The sequence below is a fragment of the Panthera leo genome, chromosome B1 (genome assembly GCF_018350215.1).
Source record: "Panthera leo isolate Ple1 chromosome B1, P.leo_Ple1_pat1.1, whole genome shotgun sequence".
Classification (NCBI taxonomy): Eukaryota; Metazoa; Chordata; class Mammalia; order Carnivora; family Felidae; genus Panthera; species Panthera leo.
This window is the reverse complement of record NC_056682.1, coordinates 113730235-113757415: the sequence shown is the minus strand read 5'-3', so window position 1 is coordinate 113757415 and position 27181 is coordinate 113730235. Positions and strand designations below refer to the sequence as shown.

Here is a 27181-nt window from a genome sequence, read left to right as displayed (position 1 = left end):
AACCACATCCCCCATTGATTCTAAGAAAGGTCAAAAGTAGTGCAAAATTTGCTACATTTAAAAACTCTGAAATCATTTTGTAAATTTTTATCTGACTCTTTGCTTCTTATTGAAACATGATTGCATTTCTAAGAAATCCAAAGTAGGCGGTACAATTTCATGGCATATGGAATCAGGTAACACAACAGTCAGGCAAATCATTCTAGAAACACATTTGTGATATCCGAGCTGGGCATTCAAGGCACTTTCATGGATTCCTTTATAGCAATGTTTTATTACATGTTACCTTTATGAAAAAGAAAACAGAAAGAAGTACCTGTTATTCATGTAAAAGTAAATTACACATACTATTATAAAATTGTTGCATTGCAGCCTTTTATAATGGAGACCCCTATGGTAGCAATATCTTTTTGTCAAAATAGATAACCGAGTAATAAGCTGAACAGCTTCCTAAAGAGTGAATTGATACATGGGATCTAATTCAAGTTGTATTTCAAGTTTTAAATTATAAATGACCTCAATATGCAAGATATAGAAACTGACAGAAGAAAAAACACTTCAGCCACACACTAATCTAAGAGTGTGATATATCCAATGTATCAAATGAAGATGTAAATGTAAGGTTGTAAAATTAAATTTTATCATTATACTTTTTTGTTTTTTTAGTTTTACTTCAGAGTGATTACTTCAGGAGGGCAATGAAAAGGTGACTCTTAGTGACAAGAGATCTGTTACTGTCAATCAATCTTTCATTTGTTTCATAAGTGTTCACATGCTATTTTTTGCACAACCGAGCACATATCACAAGTGAATGACAAGAAAATACAAACCCCAACACCAGGTTACACTTCATAATCTTTCTGTACATGGGAAGCCATGGCAGCACAGAAGCTCGTGACAAGAAGGAAGCTTGAGGAATTTCCTTGTGCTAAGTACTCTAACACAGGTTCAGTGTCACAAATTGCTCACCAGAAGGAAGACTATGGAATTTTTCAGACTACCTTTGTGCCTTACGTTGTATTTACAGAATGGAGGCAAGGGCAACTGCCATTACAATGGCAGCGTAAGCATTGATATTTCCTGTAATTTCTTATTTGTGCAGATAGCTAAATATACTTTTTAAAAACACAAACAAGGAAAATAAAATTTCTCTAAAAATAAAATTACAGAAACTTTCAGATTTCAGTTCATGGAAAAGAAATGGAAGGGGAAAATACACATAAAATTAAATGATGCTAAAACTAGGAAGACTATGGTCACTTTAAGTTATAATTGTTAATAATTGGGTATTATATCTCAATATATCATTGGTAAACCTATTTAATCATAATAATGCCACTGCTCACTGATTTTTATTCAGATGCAAGAAATATAATGGAAATATTTTATACAGTGATCTCCTATGAAGTAAAATTTGATATAAGGCAAATACTTCTTGAAAATCATATATGAAGGTTTATTAGAAATTAGAGCCTCAACAGGATTCCATTATAAGACATTTCACCCATAAGGATTCCCATGATATGGGGTTCCAAGTACCATAAGACTCCATTGTATTAGTAAAGATAGCATAATCAATACGTATTTTTTTTCTCCTTTTCCAGTCGATGGTTTTTCATCTTACCAAATGTGAGTGACTTATCTTTTAGCCAGTATAAAAACTCATGATTATACCTTATTTCTTAGATTTGATGCGGTTTGCTAAACACATTACAACTTCTTTAAAATGCAATCGAGATGGGAAAGTATGAATGCTTATTTTATGGATTAACCACTTTACATTTTTTGGACATGTTTTTATTATACACAGTTATTTATATAAAGAAACAGGATTGGACCCATGGCCTACCACTGTTACACAATGATCCATGTTGCAACACACTCAAAACTCATAAGGAATAGGGATAATGTGGTAAGTGGAAAGGGTTTGAACCAGACACATCTAACTGAATTCCAACTTTGTAAACCCTCTCTAGAGGTAAAACTATTGATAATTAACCTCTATGAGTCTTCCTCACTGAACAATGGGAAGGGTAACACCAGGAATTTTGTGTGGCAAAACGGAAGTATGTGTGTAAAGTTCCTAGAATATTGCCTGCCACATGTAGACATACCTCATTATTATTACATTTCACTTTTTTGGGCTTCACGGGTATCTTTTTTTTTTTTAAATACAAAGTGAAGGTTTGATAAGAGACTCTTAAAAACTGAGAACAAACTGAGGGTTGATGGGTGTGGGAGGGAGGGGAGGGTGGGTGATGGGTATTGAGGAAGGTGTTGGGATGAGCACTGGGTATTGTATGGAAACCAATTTAACAATAAATTTCATATTTAAAAAATAAATAAATAAAATAAAAGACAAATGCATTAAAAATAAAAAAATAAATTTTAAAAAAAGTGAAGGTTTGCAGCAATCCTGCGTTGAGCAAGGTACAGGCACCACTTTCCAATGGCATTTGCTCACTTTGTTTCTCTGTGCCACACTTTGGTAGGTCTCACAATATTTCAAATTTTTTCATTATTATTATAACTGTTATGGTGATCTGTGATCAGTGTTTATGATTCAGTGAAATCTCAGATGATGATTAGCATTTTTAGCAATAAAATATTTTTAATTAAGGTAGGTACCTTATTTTTTTAACATACTGCTATTACACACTTAACAGACTACAGTATAGTGTAAACATAACCTTTATATGCACTAGGAAGCCAAAAATTCACTTGGCTCACTTTATTGTGATATTCGTTTTATTGCAGTGGTCTGGAACCAAGCCCATGATATTTTCCAGGTATGCCTGTACTTGGGGCTTAAACACATTAGTTCTATTTTCTTTTTATATACTAAGAAAGGAAAGAACAATTAAATCTTTAGTGGAGATCCTGGACTAATAGATGTTTCAAGAAAGCAGGATCTAGATGGCTGCCTAAATTTGTAAAGGGCCAAAGAAGAAATACTAGAACCCGAAATGTCACCATTTGGCAGAAGCAAGATTTAACTACACCTTCGCATGTCTAATACTTACTTACATCCACATCCACACACAAAAAAAAGTCTTGAACTCTCTATTCTGGCTGTAATTTCCAGAGTTTCCTCTGGGTAGTAGTGGTTTGCTTCTAGCTTTAAAGACAGAGGCTTAAATATGAAGCGAAAGAATAAAGTTCCTAGACCTGGGGCATACCATCTGCCTAGCATTAAGCAAGAGCTGAAAGTCAGTTACAGAAGCAAAGTCATTTCTAACATGATTTATGTTCCACCCTTGAACGTGGCAGGAAGACTGCAAAAGATATTTGGAAGCCAATGCTTCCTCTGAATAAAGTAAACGAGTATATGCTAAGCCCCTCTCCCTGGACCATGCTGGCCTGTTAGATAAGTTGCCAATGTGGAGTCTTTGAACCCTGGAGCAAACTGGCTATTTGGGATGAGAAAGTATCTCAAGGCCAATGATCATGGCTACCGTAAATGTACAGTGGACAATGCAAACACTGGGGTCAGACAACAGATATCCAGGATATTATTACTCAAAAACACATCCAGCTCAAAGCTGACAAGATAATCTGTTCCTGTGAGTGCAAAGCAGGCTGGAATGCGGCAGCTCTGACCTACTCAAGGAACGAAAAAAGAGAGTGCAACTCTCCAAGGGCTCCATCTCATGTTCTTTATGCAGGCAAACTCCAAGGGACTTCAAAGGGAGTGCTGCCTAAGGAGGGAGTACCAGACCAAGCCCCCGGGGGGTATCATTTCCATGATCATGTTGCCATCTACATTTGGTGGACTGGCAAATGCAAATATTTCAGATACAAGTTTAAACAGATGAAAAAAGAAGTGCGAAATAGCTTGGGGATTTGCTTGCAAGAGAAACCTCAGAATTCCAGGAAAAGTATTTAATATCAGGAGCTTCATAAGTTTGTCCAAAAGTCCCAAGAGAGTAATTGGCTTGTGAGCGTATCAAAAATAAAGTCTTTTTTAATTGACACATATTACACTTCAACATATCCAAAATAGTGTACTAAAAAAATAATTTCCCAATGTTAGATATCCTTCAAAGGTCAGTAACATTTTTCTCATTGAAATATAGACTATATTTTGATGTCTTAACATAGTTTTAATATACATGATCCTGATTAACGTAGAAGATCCCAAATGCAGCAAATATACTTACAGGAGGACCTGTGGGGTAGGGGCGGGGTGGAGAGAATAAGAGAAAGGGAGAGATGAATTAGTGAATATGCAAAATATGAAGATTAAATAAAAGATGAAAGCATTGTCATAATCATCATCAAAATACAAGGGACAAAGAAGTCATCTAGAAGTCATCTAGAGTTCAATGGTTCTTAATCTTTTTTTAGGTCATGGACAACTTTGATATCCATATCATAAAAGTGTATTTATCCATACATTTTATCCATATCCATATCCATTTCCATTTTATCCATATCATAAAAGTGTATTTACATCTATCTGCACACAAACTTTATATAAAATTTCAATGGATGTTCAGATTCCCTGAGGCCTCTCTATGAATTACTGAAAGGCTCATCTTAAGATGGCCTATTTATATAGCTAAAAATTTAGAGAAAATGTGAATCAGGAGGATCTTTGGTCATTGATGATAGCCCAGTTATAAAGAATTGATATATAACTTTCTGGAGTTTGGTAAAATGGCTAAATGAGAAATGTACCCATTATTTGTTCTAAAAATGTTTTTCATTCAGTAGCATTGTCAATATATAAAAGACTAAACCCTGATGTTTATATGTTTTTTTAAAACTATGTATTTTCATCAAAACATAGGCAAAGTCTAAGAAAATTTCAATATTTTGCACACTGTATGCTCAATTAAAACACAAACACAAGTTTTTAGTAGTCAAGAAGTTAGGAATTGGCTTTTTAAATTTCTATAAAACTTCACATAAGTACAAAATTTTTACTTCCCCCCCCAATCCTTTTTATTTTTTTTTTGACAAAGATCAATTCACCAACTATTTGACTCTGCTAATGTTTTATTATTTCTTTTTCCTTAAAATACATTTATAATCCATCTTTAAATATAAAACTGCATTTTGTGAAATGGATACCTGTACAAGCTTCCAATTACTTAGATTAAATGAGGTTGAAAGATAACTTTTAGGAACACTTTTAAGGGAATTAAGCAGGTATCTTGCCTAATTAGTAAATTTTTCATAAATCTCTTTCACTTCAACATATTTTTTTCCAAAAAGAAGAGGAAATGAGACAAAAAACTAAAAACATTACAAATCAATCTGTTCCTTTTTTTTCGTAGATCAGTATTTTTACTGTTTCTACTGGAAAAGAGCATTTCTTAGCATACTTGAATCAAACCTTGAATTACTTTCAAAGTGAAGAAAAAACTCAAATAAAAAATGGTTTTTGAAACCAAATATCCAAATAGTGTGTTCACTTACTGTTTGACTTGTTTTATAAAGTCTAAGGCTCCAAAATGACCATGCGAAGTCTTATCAGGCCATCAACTCTTCCTTGCAAAGTAAGAGGAAGGTACATATAGGGATTTGGCCTAAGAGCAAAAACTCACTGAAATAGGCATCGGGACAATTGGTTCTGTTTCAAGTTCTGCTCTTAAAAATTTGCGTGGCCTTGGCTGGATCACCTGACTGTTCTGGGGCCTCCATTTCCTCAACTACAAAATGAAAATGCTGGATTGATTACTAAAGCTGCTGTCATCACTAAAATCCTAGGGTTATATGAGAGAAATAAAAATTCCAAATTTTGAAATGAATGAGAGTAAAAGCATGACAAAATTGTACCAGTTGGATAAAATAACAATAAACCTTTCCAAGACATGTGCCCCAGTGTCCCAAAGCAGATGTTTTCACAAAGATGTGTTCTCACAAAGATGTGTTCTCCATGCATGTACATGTATGGAGACAGAAGCATGGGTGATATTGCCACACTGTGTGCAGCTAAAAAAGTCTCCACTGTACACAAAAAGGACCAACTTAACCTGATACAGTAAATAACCCCAAATTGGGTGCCAGTGGTTATCAAATTTAACAGCTGAACAATATTTTCCAAACTTCTAGGTTTGATGGAAATAAGGAGATGATAAAAAAAAAAAAATTCTAGGTCTAGTAGAGAAGATTTAGACACATGCACAAGCTTGTGGGCAACCTCCAGCAAGACTATATAATCATTAATTAGGAGGAACAGATGCAGGAATCTAACCAAAACATTAATGACAAAGAGCAGCTGAGAGACTTACCAGATTCTCCTCTTCGGCCCCTCTTACCTCGTTTCCCCGGAGGGCCTGAAATACAAAGAAGAATTTTTTGAAAGTGGTTTAATATTTTTTTTCTTACTCCAAAATGGCTAGTAAATAATTATTGATGTATTTTATCACTATTTTTAACTAATAACCTCAAAGAAAGGACCAGATATTTGTAAAGGCCAGCTTATCAGCATAACTCTTAAGCTTCAGTTAATTATAAAACCTATGCCAGATGTCTAATCATCTAGCATTACTTAAGAACACTAAACATTCAGAATTTTTATTCATGCTGCCTGTTTATCATCAGTAAAGATGACTTTAACTGCAAATTGGTACTGAGATTTCATGTGTCTTAGGAAAATTTCTTTTATAAAGATTTCATTATATTAATAATTAAAAGTACTAAGTTCAAGATTATAGTTTCTCTTCAGTCAGGTTCATCATGATTGATGACTTCCTTGCAAATATTTAGTTGGCAGTTAAATGTATATATTTGTAATTGGAATTATCCTTACAATATTTCTATTTTATTAAATATGAATTTTCATATATTAGAATTTCTCTTATTGAGAACCAGCTGAGTTAAAGACATACTCTTTAATTGGAAAGTGTTTAGGTACTAACTATAGGTCTCATTTTTTTAAGGAGCTATCTCATTACTGTCATTCAGAAAATAGTCTTTATGATGATCCCACTTTGAAAGTAGAGAAAGACTTCTTTTTTTCCAGTGAATTGCCTATAAAGACCACCAAGCTAGTATGTATCAGACTTAACACAAGATTCTAGACATTCATGGCTTTCAAGCCATTACTCTCAATCATTTCTGCCCTCATTTCCTCAAGTAGGAATAGTTCCCACTGAATTATGAATAGAAGAGAATAATTAGGCCACAATGAGAATTAAGGTCTTATAATATTTGCTGGAATAAAGAGGCCAAGGAAAATACAGACCCTTCTGGTTTTAAAGAATGAGCTGCTAAGTTGGACTGATGACTTCCAAACTCTAGAAAGTTCAAGACACAAGCAGCACAGGCCTTAGCAGTCAGCCAGCTCCCAACGTGATCCTGAGCTACCAACTTCCACATGGAAATACTATCATGAGAATAAAAACATCAGTGGGCCAGTTAGTTTCCCCTCAAGCCCTTACACAGAGTAAGTCTGGTCATCTGTGTTTCATAAGAGGTTAAAAACAATCAAGCAATAAAAGAGATTGAAAATGTTACGAGAAGCAGCAGAGTCCAAAATTGTTATTCAAAATTTCATATTTCTTTCTGTATTCTGGACTAAAGAGAAATTTCTTGAATCATATTCAAGATATTCTTGGCCAAACTGAAAGCAGAAGAAAAAATCACATGAATAGGTAGATAAACTCAGCAGGACCCTAATAAGTATGAAAATACATATCTATTTACACCCGTTCAAACACACATGCACAGAAATATATTGACATATTCTCATATATACAATGTCTTTAAGATTAGGAATCAGATTTTTTTCTATTATAAAATTACTTAAACTAAGAAGTGTTAGCAACAAATATATACTTCTGATGTCTATGGACTGCATAGTAAGGGTTATAGGTTAATGTATAAGATGTCTATCTGCCCTGAAGAGGGAAAGAAGTTGAAGAGATTACATAAAATAACACATATGAAAAATTTGTTAGTATAGTGTTGTGAAGACAGCACCTTGAGTTTATGCTCTGATTTATTCCTTCTACTCAAAACATATGGCCAATTATAAAAAGAGAAAAAGTTTTTAGAAGAATTTGTATTCAAAAAAGAAACGGGCATGTCCACAGGATAGAAATGGACCAAAAATGCAAAGTGGGAAGCAGGGATAAAGCCATGAGCCTGTTGGCTCTAGTTCCAGACATAGAAATAATGGCCATAAGTATGATTCCTGGAGAATAAATGCTCAAAAGTTTTCTAACCAGAGTCAGGCTCACTTAATAAAGCCAGTGACTTGGAAATGCTGAAGATAAGCTGAAAAAAAACCAGGTCTCTGGCTTAAAGGCTGAAGAATATGGACATAGTCTCTCAATCAGAAAACCAGTAGATGCTTACTTGATGCCTAACTCTATCATATCTACAACATATATCTAGGACAGAAGTCTAGAAATGCCATTTTATTTTTTTTCAATGTTTATTTTTGAGAGAGAGAGATACAGATGGAGAGCGAACAGGGGAGGGGCAGAGAGAGAGGGAGACACAGAATCCAAAGCAGCTTCCATTTCTGAACTGATAGCACAGAACCTGATGAGGGGCTCGAAATCATGAACTGGGAGATCATGACCTTAGCTGAAGTAGGATGCTTAACCGACTGAGCCATTCAGGCACCCCTAGAAATGCCATTTGAAGACCAGTCTTAGCCATCTTAGAAGGCTAAGGATGTCAGGGAAAGACAAACATAAAAGAGTTAGGTAAGAAAGGGTGAGTACAGAGGAAAGAAAAGCAGGCATACATAGTGAGAAAACTACATTGAAAGAAAGACAGAAAGAAAAGAGAGAGGGAGGGAGGAAGGCAGGCAGAGAGAAAGAATACATAATGAGTACACAAAACAAAATTCTAAAACATATGAAGAAATCTAATGCTAAGAAAGGCAACACTCAACAATAGGATCATGAATTCTTTCCAGGTAAAATTAATCTAAAAAAAATCAGACAAAAGTCAGTACATTAATTATACTTTAAGAGATAAATTAAAAAGTAATATTCATTAAAGAGCAAGGGTTTTTAAAGGTAAATAAGAAAGGGGCGCCTGGGTGGCTCAGTCGGTTAAGCGTCCGACTTCAGCTCAGGTCACGATCTCACGGTCCGTGAGTTCGAGCCCCGCGTCGGGCTCTGGGCTGATGATGGCCCAGAGCCTGGAGCCTGCTTCCGATTCTGTGTCTCCCTCTCTCTCTGACCCTCCCCCGTTCATGCTCTGTCTCTCTCTGTCTCAAAAATAAATAAATGTTAAAAAAAAAATTTAAAGGTAAATAAGAAAAAATCTATCTGAAAGAGAACCCTTGAGAAACCTTGAAAAAAAAAGTCATTGAAATTAAAAAAAAAAAAAAAAGAACAAATCATTTAAATGGTAGCCTGGATATGGTTGAAGACAGAATTGATGTAGAAGATGCAGAATACAGCCCAGAGACAGATCCAATATTGATTTGTTCCTATCTATCTGTCTATCTATCTATCTACTCTGGTCTGAATGTTTGTATGCTCCCAAAATTCATATATTGAAATTCTAACTCCCAAAACTGATGGTATTAGGACGTGGGGCCTTTGGGAGATGACTAATTCATGAGGCTGGGGCCCTTGTGAATGGAATCAGTGCCTCATAAAAGATTCCCTAGAAAGACTCCCAAACCCTTCCACTATGTGAGGATAGAGTGAGAAGATACCATCTATGAACCAGGAAGAGAGCCCTCACCAGAAGATGACCAGATCTTCTGGCACCTTGATCTTAGACTTTCCAGCCTCCAGAACTGTAAGCAATACAGTTTTTGCTGTTTACAAGCCACCCAACCTGTGGTAATTTTTTATAGCAGCCCAAACAGACTAAGACAACTATCTATCTACATTTCTATCTGTCTACCCACCTACCTAGCTGTCTGTGTCAAGAGGCAAAATTTTACTTACATCACCAAGAGTACCCAAAAGAAATTATAGAGAAGCCCTTATTTAAGTGATAACAGATGAGGATTTTCCAGAACTGAATATAGAAACCCTAAGATTAAAGTTATACCCAAAATGGCAAGTAAAAATAAATCACACTTAAATATAATAATGTTCAAGAATAAAGAGAAAAATGTTGGGAATTACCAGAGGGAAAATTACAGTGGAAGGTACTTTGACTACTGTCTCACCAACAACAAAGGTGTCAGAAGAGCTTAGTCCTGATTTTCATAATAAATCTCAGATATCTCTTATTATTATTTGTTTATTGGAATTAGCTTACCATTTTCCCCTGATGAATGTTCCTTTTAAATGGTAGAATTTATCAATAAAAATAAATTGCATAAGTATTTTAAATAGTTTGAAATAAGCTATAAAACAATATTTAAAAGATATCAAATTATGAAAAAATGGTCAAAAATGCAATATCTTTTGAAAACATGAAGAGACAAAGAATATTTCTGAACATGTCTGTCTTAAATATTCAATCATAGGCTTAAAGGAATAAACCAAATGCTGTGGGAAGTGTCTGTTATATTGAGAATTGAGAAAGAATAGAATCTAAGGAAACTGAAAAGACACTGACAAAAACATACCTATTGAAAATGAAAAAGTTACAAAGAATGTCATACTATGTGAAAGAGAAAATGAAGTTAAACTGAGTTATGATAAGATGAGAATCTAAACTATGGGATTTATAAAGAAAATACTAGATTGGAGAAGAGGATGTACAGTTACTACAAGAAACAGAAGACTGGAGTGAGCATTATACTAGGCTTAGTGAACTAATAAATTACATAAACCTCCTGAAAGACATAAATACAGATCTTGCTTAAAAAAGAATAAATAAAATTTTTGAAAATAATCTGTGCAGATCAGATAATTTGATACTGCTTTTGATTTTAAGGATGAAAATAATTTTTTAAAAATGATTGGATGGGATGAATTTAACAATGGACAGCTGGACACTAGGATGAAAAATCAGAAAAGGCAAATGATAGATTTTTCCCAGGCAAAACTGATGTTAACAATAGTTCAGATAGACAGTGGCCATTTCCATTCTAAGCCGAGTGATGAAGTGTTGAGTAGTCATGAGCTGTATGAATGAATACAAAAGCTAAAACCTGACTCTCATTCACTGAATTTGGCCAGGTCCTTGGAGCAGAAATTCTCAGTGAACTCTGTCAGCAGAAAGCCATGACTCTGCAAGAGAAACTGGTTCAAGAATATGAATGGGAAGCTATCAGCAACAGAAGAAGTGAAAACTTACAAGCAGAGAATTCATGAAATGAAAAATGAGTTACGGAAAACAGAGAGAGGCTATAAAACCAGATTGCTCTTTGTAATAACAAAATTCATGGCAATCAGTACTGTTCGTGTTTCAGAAAGAGTTTTTGCTTGAAAGACAATGCAAACTGTCGGCCTGAGACAGACATTAGTAAAAATTAGCCATAATGGAAATGCTTTAAAGACTTGTGTCAACAAACCCAGCTGGAGATAGATCCAGGTCATCCAATCACATCATAAGAAGGTGTCTTAAGCTAAGCTAATTCTTTGTGCCCAAAACTAATATTTGCTGGAGCACTCTACTCCTTACTAAAGGTATACCCACCTGTCAGAAGGCTCTTTTCTAAGGTGAGGGATGTACCTAGAAGTACACACATGCTTATGTATGAGCCTTCCCATGATCTTGGGGGGTGGGTGGTTATTGCACATGTCTGGAATACCCTCATCTGGTTTATCAGATGAATTACCAAAACCTGTCAATTCTATTTCTATTACTTGAATCTATTCACTCTTCTCCACTCCCAAGTCTTTCATGGCTGAGTAACCTTTCTGGTTACTTAGAGAAGAGATTTTTTTTACGAGGATTTTACTTGTCCTTTAAAAACATTTTACCACTTATAAACATTTACAATTAAATAAATAAGAAGCGTTCGAGAAAAGTTTCAGAATCTATAATGGGCTGGGTTTTTTGTTTTGTTTTTACCTCTTGCTTCCTATTTCAACACACATTTCTAGCTGTCCCTGTTTTGGGGGGAAAAGAAATAATATGGATAGAAACAAAGGGAAGAACTAAAATCAAAATGGATTAAAGACTTAAATATAAGGACTGAAACAATAAATCTCCTAGGATGAAAACATAATGAAAAAGCTGCTTGACACTGGTGTTGGCAATGATTTTTTGGGTATCACAACAAATGCACAAGCAACAAAAGCAAAAACTAAACAACTGGGATTATATGAAACTAAAAAGTTTTTGCACAACAAAAGAAATGATAAGCAAAATAAAAATTCAGTCTATGGAATGGAAGAAAATATTTGCAAACCATATATCTGATAAAGGGTCAACACTCCAGATATATAAGGAACTCCTACAAATCAATAGCAAAACAATAAATCACCCAATTTAAAAATGAGCAAAGAACCCAATCGACATGTCTCCAAAGATGACCTACAAATGGCCAAAAAGTATATGAAAAAGTGCTGAACATCACTGATCATCAGAGGAATGCAAATCAAAACCATAATGAGATATCACCTAACCCCTGTTAGGATGGTTATTATTAAAAATAACAACAACAGCAACAGGATAAGCATTGGTGATGGAATGGAGAAAAAAAAAACCTTGTACACTGTTAGTGGGATGTACATTGCCACACCCACTATAAAAAAATATGGCGATTCCTCATAAAATTAAAGCTGGAACTAGAATAAGATCCAGCAATCCCACATCTGGATATTTATCCAAAAGAATTGAAATCAAGATCTCAAAAAGAGATATCTATACTCCTGTGTTTATTGCAATGTTATTCACAAGAGCCAACGTATGGAAGCAACTTAAATGTCCATCAACAGATAGATGGTTAAAGCAAATGTGGCATATTCATGCAGTGGAATGTTATTCAGCCTCAAAAAAGAAAGAAATCCTGGCATTTGCAATAATATGGATAGATCTGGAGGGGATTATGCCACATGAAATAAGCCAGATACAGAAAGACAAATATGATCTCATTTATATGTGGATGTCTCTCTCTGTCTCAAAAATAAATAAACGTTAAAAAAAAATGTACAGCTTTTTACATGTCAATTATACTTCAGAGAAGGGGATTAAAAAAAAGAAACAAAGGGAAGGCTCATACCCTGAGTGATCATGATTAGATGTGTTGTCATAAAAACCTGAGAACAGGGAAAAATTCACCATCTTGTTACAAGAATGACCTAATGGTGACTGCTGACCTGGATCATTTGAGAATTCCATAAAAAAGGTAATGAACATATGTAATGGCACAAACTAGGAGCTCAATAAATAGTAACTCAGTCTTCTGGTTTATTTATATTTTCTTGTTACATTTAGTCAATAGTAATAATGTATTTGAGTATTTGACAAGAAAAGCTGAATGTGTATGTGAATAAGATTGTGAGAAATTAACATTACCTTCTGATTAAAATATTCAAAGAGGCAAGTTAGTATAAAGAAAGAATATGGAACGCAAAGTTAAAAGACTTACTGGTTTCCACTGCTGTGTAAATTGATCTTACAATTAACCTCTTTGGTTTTAGTCTGCTAAAAGATCTGGTAAATAATACTAACTCTACCATATTTTTGTGATTATTGGGAAGGTAAAGGCTGTAAGTGCTATATACATATGATAAGTGAGTCTGCCCTTCATTTCTCATTAATTCACTGAAGCTTATAAACTATTTCCATGCTATATTACTGTCATAATCATCAATAAAAGTAGTAAGACTTCTAAACAATTTGACACATCCTAATAAAAAGCTGATTTATTTATTTTTTTAATTTTATTTAAGTTTACTTATTTATTTTTAGAGAGACGGGGGGGAGGGGGTGGTGGTGAGGGAGGGACAGAGAGAGGGAGAGAGAGAGAGAGAGAGAGAATCCCAAGCAGGCTCTACACGGTCACACTGTCAGGGCTCGAACTCATTAACTGTGAGATCATGACCTGAGCCAAAATCAAGAGTTGGAGGCTTAACCGACTGAGTCACTCAAGTGCCCTACTAAAGGTTGAAATTTTAGTCAGAAGTTTCATCTCCAGAGGCAAAGAGGTCATCAGAGAAAATGATGTAAAACTACCTCAAACAACAGTAAATAGTCCAAAAATTCCATACTCTTATCCAGAATTCTGGAGGCAGAAAAGCAGAAATATTAAGGCAAAGGAAGCAGCAGGAGACTGAGCTTGTGGTCAGGGAGGGAAAGAGTGAGTAAGAAGCCCTGGAAAGCATATGGAGCAACCCATGTGCCAATGCACACTGGAGTAGGGAGGCCTACAGAAGAAATGTGTGCAAGCCTAGGACACCCCTCCCCTGCAAGTGATCCCAGGAATAGGTCTCCAACAGCTGCAGATGGCTCTCAGGAGAGAGGAACCTGTCTGGGCACAGAGGAGATGGTAGACCAGCCTTCCTGAACCATCCTCCCCCATCCTCCTGCTCCTTTGAGAATACTAAGCCACGTTTACCTTCAGATCTTCTGGATTAACCTTGCAAGTAGGCACAGATTAATTTCAGAGCCTTCCCCAAAGTCCTCCCACCTGCTTGCATGCTTAATGCCTGAAATTCTTTCAACATAGACCAAAGCTTTTCATTCCACAATTAGAAGTAAAAGGCTTAAACAGCAAATGTTTGGTAGAAGCAGAATATTAGCTAAAATGTATTTTCCCCATACTCATAAAATGTCCATACGACAACATACCCAAGAGGTCATACAGCCCAAGGTTTTCACACTGTGCTTGATACCCAGATATGAGAGCAGCTCCAATTTGCCATATTGAATTGCAACCATTTGCTGTAAAAGTTCATCGGCTAACACAAGCTTATAAATCAATGATTCATATTTCTGCAAATGTAAGATTGAAGCCAAGATAAGTGAAAACAACCTGCTGAGGGTCCCACACAGCAGACATCAGCTTCCTGATTCCAAGCTCAGTGCTCTTTGACTTAGCACGCTGCTTCTCATTTTGGAACTCATGCTCTATAGATTGAAAGACTGGACACAACCATCGCCAACTTTCCAAACTGCTTCATTTTATCAATGGCTTGCTTCATATTTTTATAACATGGCTACTTAGAGGCAGATATACTATTATTACTTGTTACAGTCTCCCACTAGACTGTAAGCTCTTGAGGATACAAATTCCCTTGTTCATCTTTGTGTCTCTAGTAAAACGGCACAGGACTTAGCACTCAATAAAACTTTAAAGGAATACTGCCTATGGAGTATTTGATGCATGCCAACATTATTTCATACTGTGTTAATTTTTAAAAGAAATAACTTTTTTTATTTAAGAGATTTATTTCCCAAGATATTTTAAGTCAGCATGTACTGCACTATATGTAACAGAGGCTAGTTTGTTTTAAATATCTTTTATGTGTGTGTTTTTGTTTCAAATTTCCCCAAGTTTCTAATCTCCATGGAATGTCAGTTTGTAAAAGAAAGGTAATCATAATAAATAATAGGTAATAATTTAAGTTTATAATAGCCAAGCTCCATAACTCTCGACAGAATATTATTCAGATATGCATTATTTATGTTAAAGGTAATGAGTTTAATTGAAAAATTGTAAAAGCAGATTTCCCTTTTTTTTAGCAACACAAGATACACACTAACAAATGTTTAGGGGATTTTATTCTTACAAGTTATTTGAGTAATAAAAAATATAAAAAGTAATAGTTTGTTAGTAAAAATAGTTCATTGGTATTTTAATTATAAACAATAAAAATGAAGTTGCTAAATTTTTATTTTTGAGCCCCAACCACCTAATTTCAATAAGGCTAGGAAAATCTATAATGTACTAGACTCCTAAGATTAGTAATTAGAATTGTTTTGTCAAATTCCTAGAGGAGATTTAAAAAATCAAATAAAAAGATCAAATCTTTAAAGTAATTTTATGAATATTCCTCTCAAAAATCTGCTTATTTTCTAGCTTTTACACCGTCAACTTTTTCTTGGTAACAATTTCAAGTCACACTTAGGAAACAAAATATTTGCAGAAATTGTGTTCAATTAATGAAGATGAAACAATGTAACTCATAGAAGATATTAAAAAGAAAAGAAAAAACTCCCTTCTTTTAGTAGCTAATAAATGTGAAAACATTAGGAGTGTACACATTAGGTCACCTAAAGCCAACTGGGTGGATGTGTACGGGTGCACTGGTTTAAATGTAAAATGCAATGCTTCCTTGGGGGTAGTAGCCAATTGGTTTTAAAGCAACTAGTTTAGAGGAAAATGGGCTATTTATTCCCAAATATACTTTCCATTAGAATTTTTAGGCAGCAAGGCATGCCCTTCTGGCAAAGTATGTTTTTATTTTCTCATGAAATACATTCAGAACAAGTGTTTTGTTTTGTCTATTTATTTTTCTCATTTTTAAAATGGAAATTTTAACAACTGCAATGTGAATATTTTACATAAATATAAGCAACTTACATCGGAACTGTGAACGTTGGGGCTCCTGAGTGGCTCAGTTGGTTAAGTGACCAACTCGGTTTTGGTTCAGGTCATGATCTCACAGTTTGTGAGTTTAAGTCCCATGTTGGGTTCCACAACTGGCAGTATGAAGTCTGCATGGGATTCTCTCTTCCCCTGTCTCTCTGACCCTCCCTCACTCACACTGTCTCTGTCCCTCTCAAAATAAATAAATAGACTTAAAAAAAAAAAAACCAAAATTGTGGTGAATGTAATTCGCAACATTACTATTATCATTAGCATTTTTTTAATTGGTTGAGTTTCTGTGCCTTGTGGAGAGAGGCCAACAGGCCACATAATAGCATTCTAAACCTTCTTGCCGTTATTTCAAGTTCAATTCTAGCTTGTGCTTCATTTAAATGAAGTATTTCATATAAATTCAAGCACATTTTACACTTACCGAAGTATTAATTGATATTTGTAAGTTTATAACTAGAGAAAAATGACCATATTTATGAGACAACTGGGGACTCTCACAAAAACACACTGGATGAAACAACTCCACTTACACAATTAAAGAAGAGGGTTTCCAAACCAAGTGCAATGGGATCTTTTCTGGGCTTTATGTTGAGGCTTTGTTTCCAGAAATGGAATTCCAGCAAATGAGGAGTTGTCTTTATTGCTGTTTTCAATATTTAGATAATAAATATAGTACAATATTCAATAGAAGCTGTTCAAGACTACAAATAGTCCCTGGTTACAGCCCATTGACTTTAATGAGGTCTGATGTGGCACAGTTGTTATTTCTATCATTCGTCTCCCACACATAAAGTGTTTCATTATTATGGTACTAGAAGTTTTACCCCATGATCCTATAGGGGATTTGTCATGACAACCTTTTCTATTTCTACTTGCAGGGAAAGGGGCTGCAAGACGTCAGAGAGTAGGGGTTGGGAACTAAGAAAGATGTGTTTCTTTGTGAGATTATATGCTATATGATGAGTTGTTATTACATATACAATGTAATATATTAACATGAAGAAAAACTGAGTTCCCAAGTCTGCAGAAAAATTTAAATGAGCTCTCTAGATTCCATTTCCTAATGGAATGCAGAACAGTGAACAGATCTTTAAAGATAAAGAGAATTTTTTAAATAATAGAAAAAAAACAAGATCAATGGTTGAATGTAGTTTGTCATATATTCAGTAAGCTAAATAATGTTAACTCAATTTATCAGTGACTGAAACAACAGAAAATGAGGAAAAAGTGGGTTAATGGAAACTGGGATTTGTTTTCATTAATGGCTTTGCAAGGTCACAAGCTTTTGCCAAAGAACTGATAGATGAATTAAACAGCAGCACCACATACATCATTACACATATGTAAATGGCCCACATTTCTTTAAGCCCGTGCTAAATGAATTATTTAGCATGCCTATTGCTAAAATTAGTCATCAATGGGGAAAATAATCCTAAGAGAACTGGTTTAACACTGAAAATTCGTGATGGAAGATAGTAAACAAAGAGTAGAGATGAAACCATCAGAATAGGGTTAGGAGTACTTCAGAGGGAAGGTGCAGCATGGAAGTCAAGATCCTCTGAAACAAGCATGAAGGCAGAGGGCACTGAGGCAATCAGAGCAGGCGTGAGCCAGTTAGAGCCCATCTGTGGAAATCGGCCAAGCTGACGGCCCCACAGTGTCATGGGGTGGGGGGTGGGGAAATACAAATACTTGCACATAATGAAAGGGATAATGATGATGGTTAATATTTACAAGTGCTCATTATCTGTCTGGCACCAAACTAAGCACCACCCATGCACAGTTTCATTTACTTACACTGGTTGAGTGACCTCAATATAATTTCAGAAAATGAGGATATAAAGAGGTTAAGTGTCACAAATCCAGTAAGTGGCAGGTAAGGGATTCATGCCCAGACAGTCCGACTCCTAAATTGTAAATTCCAAAACTAAAGACTTGCTTGTTTACTAAGCACACTATTGGATCCATTTTCTGATATAAACACACAGAGCTGCCATTAAGGAAAACAGAAGCTTTAACTGAAGTTGGAAAGAATTGGTTCATAAGTATTCCAGATGTTCTCTGTTCACAATTCTAGTTTATAAGGGGGCGTGTGGGTGGCTCAGTCAGTTAAGCGTCTGACTTCGGCTCAGGTCATGATCTCACAGTCAGTGGGTTTGAGCCCCGTGTCCGGCTCTGTGCTGATAGCTCAGAGCCTGGAGCCTGCTTCAGATTGTGTCTCCCTCTCCCTGCCCCCCCCCCCCCCCCCCCCCCCCCCCCGCTCATGCTGGCTCCCTTTCTCTCAAAAATAAATATTAAAAAAAAAACAAAACAGGGGCGCCTGGGTGGCTCAGTCGGTTAAGCGGCCGACTTCAGCTCAACTCACGGTCCGCGAGTTCAAGCCCCGCGTCGGGCTCTGGGCTGATGGCTCAGAGCCTGGAGCCTGCTTCCGATTCTGTGTCTCCCTCTCTCTCTGCCCCTCCCCCGTTCATGCTCTCTCTCTGTCTCAAAAATAAAATAAAAAACATTAAAAAAAATAAAATAATAAAAAAAAAAATTCTAGTTTATAGGTGTTTTAGCTTCTCATTCTAAATGCAAATTAATCATGAGACACTACTTGCCAAAACTTAATGAACTTTTATTTTACAAAGCTAAAAAGGAACCGTGCTCTCTCCATACACTGAAAATACTCATGGTTAACCCAGGCGGATGTGATTAGCACATATTTATGTATATGCTCAGAAAATATATTCTTACACTATGCATGCCAGTATTTTCTTTTTTTTTTATTGATGGTGAGAACATTTAACGTGAAATATTCCCTCTTTGCAGAATTTTAAGTGTACAATACAGTATTGTTAACTATACCATGCATACCAATTTTAGTAAGTCTGTTACATATAAATATTTAGAATCAGACAAATAAAAACAAATTGGTCTATACAAATAAGGGATGGTGTCTTTTTCACCATTGGGTTCTCTGTACCTGGAACATAATTAAATATTACTTAAATGGATGACTTTTTGTTAAAGCCAAAATAACAGTAACAGTTTTGTAGTATTTCTTCTGGTTAAAACAAACAAACAAACAAAAACCCAGCAGAGTATAATTTGTGAAACCAGCCACAGGGATATATGTTTGAACCTTGCACTGTAACAAATTAGCTGTGACTTTGGACAGATTAACTTTGTAAAACCTAGTTTTTCATCTACACAATGTAGACAATGTCTACCTCAGAGAGTTTAAGTCTTTACTTTTCAGGTCTGAATTCTTTCCTGGTCTCTCTCAAATCCAACTGCATCCACGTACAAGGGGAATCATTTAAATATATTTTCATCATATGATTCCGTGATCAATAAACTTTCACATAAATATGGGGGAAGTACTTATTGACCCAACAAAAAAGGTTTTTCCACTAGGAAAACCCAGTCCCACTATTTCTCAGCCCTAATTCTCCATGCCTAATCCTTAGTCTTTCATAATTCTTGTCCTCTCCTTACTTAAATTTAATTTCAAGAAGACAATATAATAATCACAATCCTTTCTCTCTTGCCATGTATTTGGTCCATTTTTCTCTCCAATCTTTTTTCCACATACCCAAGAGTTGGTTCTATAGCAAGTAAATTCTACCTTCTTGCAATAGCACTACCAACTTAATAAACATTTTAACATGGCTGTTAAGTAAAAGTACACAATTTTTTTTACCATTATTCCCAGTTTCCTAAATAGGAATGGCATTCCATACTTAAAACTATAGTTTAAGGAAGAACTGCTATTTGCCTGTGTAAGGAACTAATTTGCTCAATGCTATGATGTATTTGAAATGTCATGCATATGAAAAGCGCTCTACAAAATGTCAAATTATCTTGTTAAACTAACTGAGAACAAAATGTTGTACAGGTTAGGATAATGGTTGGCCTCCCATAGAAATGCTAATATAGGTGATCTTCACCAGAAAATCCAGTCCCATTTGGCCATTAAAAAGATACTTGAAATCCCCTAACCACCCCACAGAGTTTCACTGCCTCCTTCAAAACAAACACAGTTGTTCCCTTACAGTTAAATCTCAGATTCATCCTGACAGGCAAATTCCCTAGAATTCAAAAACATTATGAGTAGACTTCTATGAATAAAATGTTTCCCCATATGATTTCACAATAATTCTGGCACTTTAATGCTGCTATATCCATCACACAGCAAGCAAACATTTTCCAATGAAACTGCAGAAGAGCCAATCCAATACCTACAATTTTAACTTGGCAAATCGAGGGTTTTTTTCTATATTGTACAGGAACTAATACAACGTTTTAAAAAAAGACAGACTTTTACTTTGGTAGACACACACTCTTAGGGCTTTAAACAATAAGGAAAACATTCACTAAAATCATATTGGCTTCTTATCTGACATCTTCTGCTCTAACCAAGATGGGAACCTCAAAGCATACCAACGTTTAGATGTGTGTCAGAGGCCAATAAGTAAAATGTCTGAGACCTAACTACAAATGCCAATCACCTTTAAAGGATTTATGAAAGACCTCTGATAAAGTAGACCAGGAGCTCTGGAACTAACTATCAGGGGTGAAAGTTCAAGAGTTACAACTTTAGGTTATGAGAGAAGGTGATTTCAAAGTAGGATTTGAGGACTTTTATTTTGCAATTTGCTCTCATAACAGCTTTACATAAAATAGAACAGTTTTTAAATATGGCATTTTATTATGATACCAGGTAACTTTAGAGGAAAACTTTCAAGGAAAATATCAACTGTGGTAAATATAGTTGGAACCATGATGCTCAGAAAATGGAATTGGTACTATGAAATATATGTTATGCTCCTTAGTAAAAGGACTCATATTTTTCATGTGCCAACAAGTGGGCCTGTTATGTGTCTTTCAAAACACAAGATTCTGTCTTGAATAAGACAAGTGTACAATATCAATAAAATAAACTTCTTATACAAAATACTTTGTGTAAAATGTTCAATAGAATACATTTTCATTTGTAGTGGTTCCCCATATCTATATGTGAGTGTGAACAAAAATGAGGAAATTAGGACCTTAATCCATTTTGACACTAACTATACCCCATCCACATGCATATTTATGAGTATATATGACTTAATCAGGGCATGCATCATTAAGCCGTCTTCATATTCAGCCTCCTCATTTCATAATCATAATTAAGAAGTTCTTAAGTTCTACTTGTAAGCTTTGAAGTCAGTTGTTAATACTCAGCATAAAAAAGGATTCCTATAAATGAAATAAATCCCCTAGATATCTGACTGAATTTGATTGACCACTGGATATGCTATGCTGAGATAAAGGTGGGCATATCTAAAAGATTTGTTGACTTTTAAAACAGTTTAAGTCAAAGAATAAACAAGGTTCCTTATGCTAGCAACAGTGTGTATGTATAGTTTCTTCCTGAAAAGATCTCATGATCTTCCTAGAGAGATACAAGGCCTGAAACATAAACAATTAAAGAACAATGTTAACCAATATATATAATATGGTGTTATACTGCATATGGCATTGGTTTTACCACAGAAGCTCAAAGAAGAGAATTGAGAGAAGCTTCTCAGAGAGGTGGAGCTTAGCTTAACTTAAAAGAGTAGATAAAAAAAGAGGATACGGCAGGACATAGAATAATAATGAATAAACACAGCTCGCTGTGTGCACTGCAGCTGGCCGTAAGACCACTTTCACTGGAACATGAATTTTTGCTTAAAATAAGGTTAGATAGGTAAGGTGGGTCTGGATTATAGAAGACCTCAAGTGGCAAGAGAAGGAGTTGGGAAATAAGGACATGAAGAAGGTATTTTGGGAGAACTAACCTTTCAAGAGTTAGCAAAGCCAACTATGAGTCTCTTACAAGAGCTAAGGCATAAATTAATAAAGAATATAGTGGCAGTGGGACAAAAATTAGATACTAAAAGTAATTTTGATAAGAAGAATCAATCATGGAGGCTTACTCTGATGTAGGGGATGAATAATAGAGGTTGAACATCAAAGATGGCTCCAAAGATTTGAGCCTTATAGAATAAAAAATAAGTAGCACTATTTATGCTATTCTGAAATAGCATCAGAATATTGGCATGTTAATATGAATTAGATGTTCTGCAGAGTCTGCATTTCTTTCTTTTTTTTTTTTAAGTTTTTTAACGTTTATTTATTTTGGGGACAGAGAGAGACAGAGCATGAACGGCAGAGGGGCAGAGAGAGAGGGAGACACAGAATCGGAAACAGGCTCCAGGCTCTGAGCCATCAGCCCAGAGCCCGGCGCGGGGCTCGAACTCACGGACCGCGAAATCGTGACCTGAGCTGAAGTTGGACGTCCAACCGACTGAGCCACCCAGGCGCCCCTGCATTTCTTCTTTCAAGTTGTGATACGCAGACCTTCATAAATGAAGCTACAAGCCCCAAAACTCGGAAAACATTGCTCTTATATTTGGACATCAATAACATTCAAGGTCAATTTCACAGACATAATTACAAATTTCCACCCAAGTAAAAGGGATAATAACTTGATGATGATATTACAGAATATATAACAACAAATCACAAAACTGAGACCAAACCTGCAAGGTTTATTTGTATCTTTTAATTGATTCCCTTTAAAACCTATGAAATTCTTTCCAATATTTCGATTCACATACTATGAGCTAATTCAGGGTTTTCATCAGTAGAATATTGATTTGAAGCATCCTTGAAATAGGAGACAGCAGGATTAGGAGATTGAGAACCAGAGACCTCCTATCCCTTGTTGTTGCTAAGTTTTGCAGTCTTAGACTTCTTATCTGTAACATAAAGAGACTGCACAAGACCTCCTCCCAACAATATGCTTCTATGAGAGACAAAAGAAAATGGTTCATTTCCTAACTAATGGCCACACCTGCTCTCCAGTACCTACAAGTGATAATGCTAGGCACACCAAAGTAGATACAAGAATGCCAGTGAAGTCAATTGATTTCACATCAGATAAGCAGGTATATTATTAAGTGGATATAATGATAGCAGCCACTGCCCTATTTTTCTCTATCAGGTGTGGAGGTCCTCCTTGAAGGGGTAGAAGGTAGAGGCAGAGCAGTGGTGTATCACATACAGTGGTAGGGAGGTCAGCCTGAACCCATAATTGTTTGGCTACTCAGAACTGTGGCAGGAACAAGGCAATGGAAATGAACGAAAGCAATGTGGCCTGCTTCTTTCAGGCTCATCTAACCCCTCGGACTGATGGCTGCAGCTGAGAAATTCCACAGGGATTGAGGAGGGGAAGTGCCCAGGGCATGATGCAGGCACACAAATCCCTCTGGAGTCCTAACCATCCTGCCTGAGTACACACAATCATGAAGCACAGTTGTTTGATCTTGCTACACACTCTGCCTCCCGCACGAAGAAATGTTCAGAAGTAGGAACACTTCCATTCAGTTACATCACAAGCTGTAATAAATCAATAGCCAGTCTTTGTTCAGTTGTGTCAATTATAATCTAACCAGGTACGTTCTAAATTACAGAAGAATGTAGAAAAATGTCTCCTACAGCTACTTGACAGAAACATTTTGTTGTATTCGTTGTGCTATAAAATATTGATGGAGTAAAAAAAAAAAAGCCAAATGGCTGGTAAATACCTTTTCTGTGCTTTATAGATGCATATGTATATGTTTAAAGAATAAATTTCATCCCAATTTTATTCCTTACTTCTATTCTATTGGATGAAATAACCAAAAATATCTAATATTAACTTAGAAGAAATCATACAAAGATAGCTGCTGAATAGTCTTTATTTGTATTTAAAAACTATCTCCAGTTTGGTCATTAAGCCCAGATTTTTGAGCCAAGACTGACAAGGCCTTCTTCATGCCGCTAGATTAAAGTATTCACTGTATGGCAAGGTTTTTCATTTCACTGCACCAACCAATGATGAAATGCAATATGGTCAGATTAAAGGTGGTACATAACTACTCTTTTGTAATAGTAATATCTTTGGTGAACCCACACATGCTATCAGTCATTTAAATCCAGAACTTCAAGCTGAGCAGAGTCCCATCAAAGTCTTTACATGTCCCACCTGCCCTAGGGTGATGCATACATCATTTGAAGCAAAGCTTAGTGACAGCTGCAGAAATGTACTCAATGAATTTAAAATAGACAGCAATCTAGATTAACAGTGATGGAAATATCTGGACATTCATTTTTAAATGAATTGTAATACTCCATATCCAGAGCTGATTCGTAGCTGGTACACATCAGCACTACCGCACTGGTTGTTAGTTAGCCAGTTTTGAAGGTACCTCCCGGCCAACTGCCTCTCCTTTTAATAGCCTACCACCCCAACCCCTTCCTTAAAGCCCTCTAGAACTCTACACAACATGGGTACTAAAGGAGGAAAGACCTGGCCCCATAGGAGATCTACCTAACTCCATTCCAGTACGGAGGCCAGTATTTATTCTGATTTGTTGGTGCACATGCTATACTATTTGGTCAGTATTTTGAATGCCACCTTACCCACTTCCATCATCATTATAGCACTGATCGTGTTGTATCGCAATTATCCCTGTACAAGTCAGGCGCCATCTACTATTCTCAAGTACTTGAGGACAGGGAATCACTCTAATTCATCTTTGAGCCCTAGTGCCTCAGAGAATGATGACGTATTAATAGATGTTTGGTACATCTGTGAATGCAAGAGGCATAAAAATCCAATTTCATCAGGTCACTTTGGTAGTATATTTACAGATAAAATTAGTCTCATTCTGAAACAGTGTTTGTGATTTCTTATACAGATTTTCCTATAGGCACCTGTGGCCTTTAAATTTTCTTTGGCTGTCACATAGCAAGATAGCAAAAGAGAAGTAAAAATCCCAAGAGACAACTTTTTTGAGTTAGTTGTGCTTTTTATCTTACTCCTGCAACTTTCCAGGAAATATAATAAGGTTTATAAGAGATCATCCTACGAGTATAAAAGTATAAAAGATTCTTTAAAAACTTCTTTCATCTGACACACTATAGAAATCATCTTTAGAAACTGTGTTCTTCAAATGTCCATACTTTTTGAACGTGTACAATTCCTGAGAGACTCCACTGTCCCCTACCGGCCCCTTTCCTGCTTTAATGGGCAGCCTCATCATCTAAACAGAGTGTAAGTCTGACTTTAGGGGGAAAGTCCTGAAAATGTTTTATCATCACAGCAAAACTGAAGTCACAGAATTTTTTGTAATGCTTTGGTGCCAGATGGGAATCCAAATTTTGTTTCATCAGGTTGGGAACCATTTAGGATATCAGGAAGCACAGTGGAAAAATCTCTTTACAGAAGAATATATACTCCATCTCCTGTTGAACAATTTTTGTTTTCTTTTCCAGGGAGTAGTTTATGTGCTATGTTTAGGCCACACATGAAAGTAATATCTCCCTCATGAGACTGACTTTGGCTTATGCTGATTTTTTGAGGCCAACATTATGGTAATAATTTAAAGAGGGAAAGAAGCAAATGGAATAGGAGGAAAACATGGAAGAAAATGGATTAGTGAGGCAAAAATTTTCCCGACCTAATATAACACAAAGTATGTCTTAGGAACTTGAAAGGAGAGTCAGATCTCAAACAAAATCAAAGATACTGGGATGGTGTCTTCATCAGGCAAACAAGGCTGTATATTCTGTAGACTGATGCACCAAAAGAATGTCAAAGATTCCAGCAATAATCCAAAACCAAAAACTTGCTTTCTAAGTTTAGGTCCTATTCTACGAAATGCCCAGAAGTCTCCCAGGGCACGTGCCGTTGCTTTCGGTGGCTCCTCCAAGGCCAGCTGTGCATGTCTTCAGTAGCTTGGAAGCTGGCCAGTGCAGTAAGCCCCATGCTGGACTTGGGAAACTAATCCCCTCTATTATTGCTTTTTCACAGGTGGGACACCTGCCCTTTTCTTTTATCAAGGTCTTCCTAATGACATATTAAAGGCTCCCCAAACTCAACACAACATTTGGATCATTATATTTGGATGAAAAGATAAATGCAATGAAAAAACACTAGTAACGGGTAAGTAGAATATTTAGTCTAAGGGCCTGGTGCACATGCAACAGATTTATCATGTTTGACAGCCAGACTGAAAGGGAGGGAGGGTGGGAGGGAAGTAAGAAAGGAGGGTAGGAGGGAGGACAGAAGAAAGGAAGGAAGGATGGATCACGGCACTGTGAAAACCAAAACAAGCACACTTCCTAGGCTCTTCGTAAACAAAATAATCATATCTATCTATGGTTTTATTTTCTTTTCTGGGGGGAGAAAAAGGGAACTGGAATGGTCTCAATGTGTCGAAGCTGCTGGCTTTTAATTATTTGTTTATTCATTTATAAGGTAGGCATAATGCTACTTACGTTAGATAAGTTTTAAAAGATGCAATTTAAAAAAAATAAGAGCAAGATAATCACATAGCAATAAATTTAGAAAATAAGGAAAATTTTTTAAAACTTTCAGTTTCCTAACACAACTATTATTTGACTTTGGTGTCTTTTCATGTCCATATATTTGATATGCTTATTTTACATACATAAGATTTTTTAAATCTTTTTTAACTTAATCTCACATAAAAAAGCATTTTCCATATTGTATCAGTCATCATAATCATTATCTTTAATCATATTTGGTTAAGTAGATATTTCATTTTAGAGTAAATTACATAATCCTCGATACTGTTGAGCAGTTTGGTTGCCCACACATTTTCACTACTGTTAACAATATCATGATGAACATCTTTGTACATACAGTTTGTTATGGTCTGAATGTCTGTATCCCCCTAAATTCTTCTGTTGGAGTCCTAACCCACAAGGTGACAGTATTAGGAG

General features: G+C 35.8%; 1 protein-coding gene across 2 annotated transcripts in view; it reads right to left on the bottom strand.

Annotated features, from left to right (window-relative positions):
• COL25A1 (collagen type XXV alpha 1 chain) overlaps window positions 1–27181 on the bottom strand; it is a 460318-nt gene that overhangs the window by 197758 nt on the left and 235379 nt on the right. For both annotated transcript variants that reach the window (XM_042933945.1, XM_042933946.1), the window contains exons 3-4: window positions 6240–6284; window positions 4161–4168 (exon numbers count right to left, since the gene is read on the bottom strand). In XM_042933945.1, the coding sequence (XP_042789879.1) occupies window positions 4161–4168; window positions 6240–6284 (53 nt within the window). The remainder of the gene's footprint in view (window positions 1–4160; window positions 4169–6239; window positions 6285–27181) is intronic.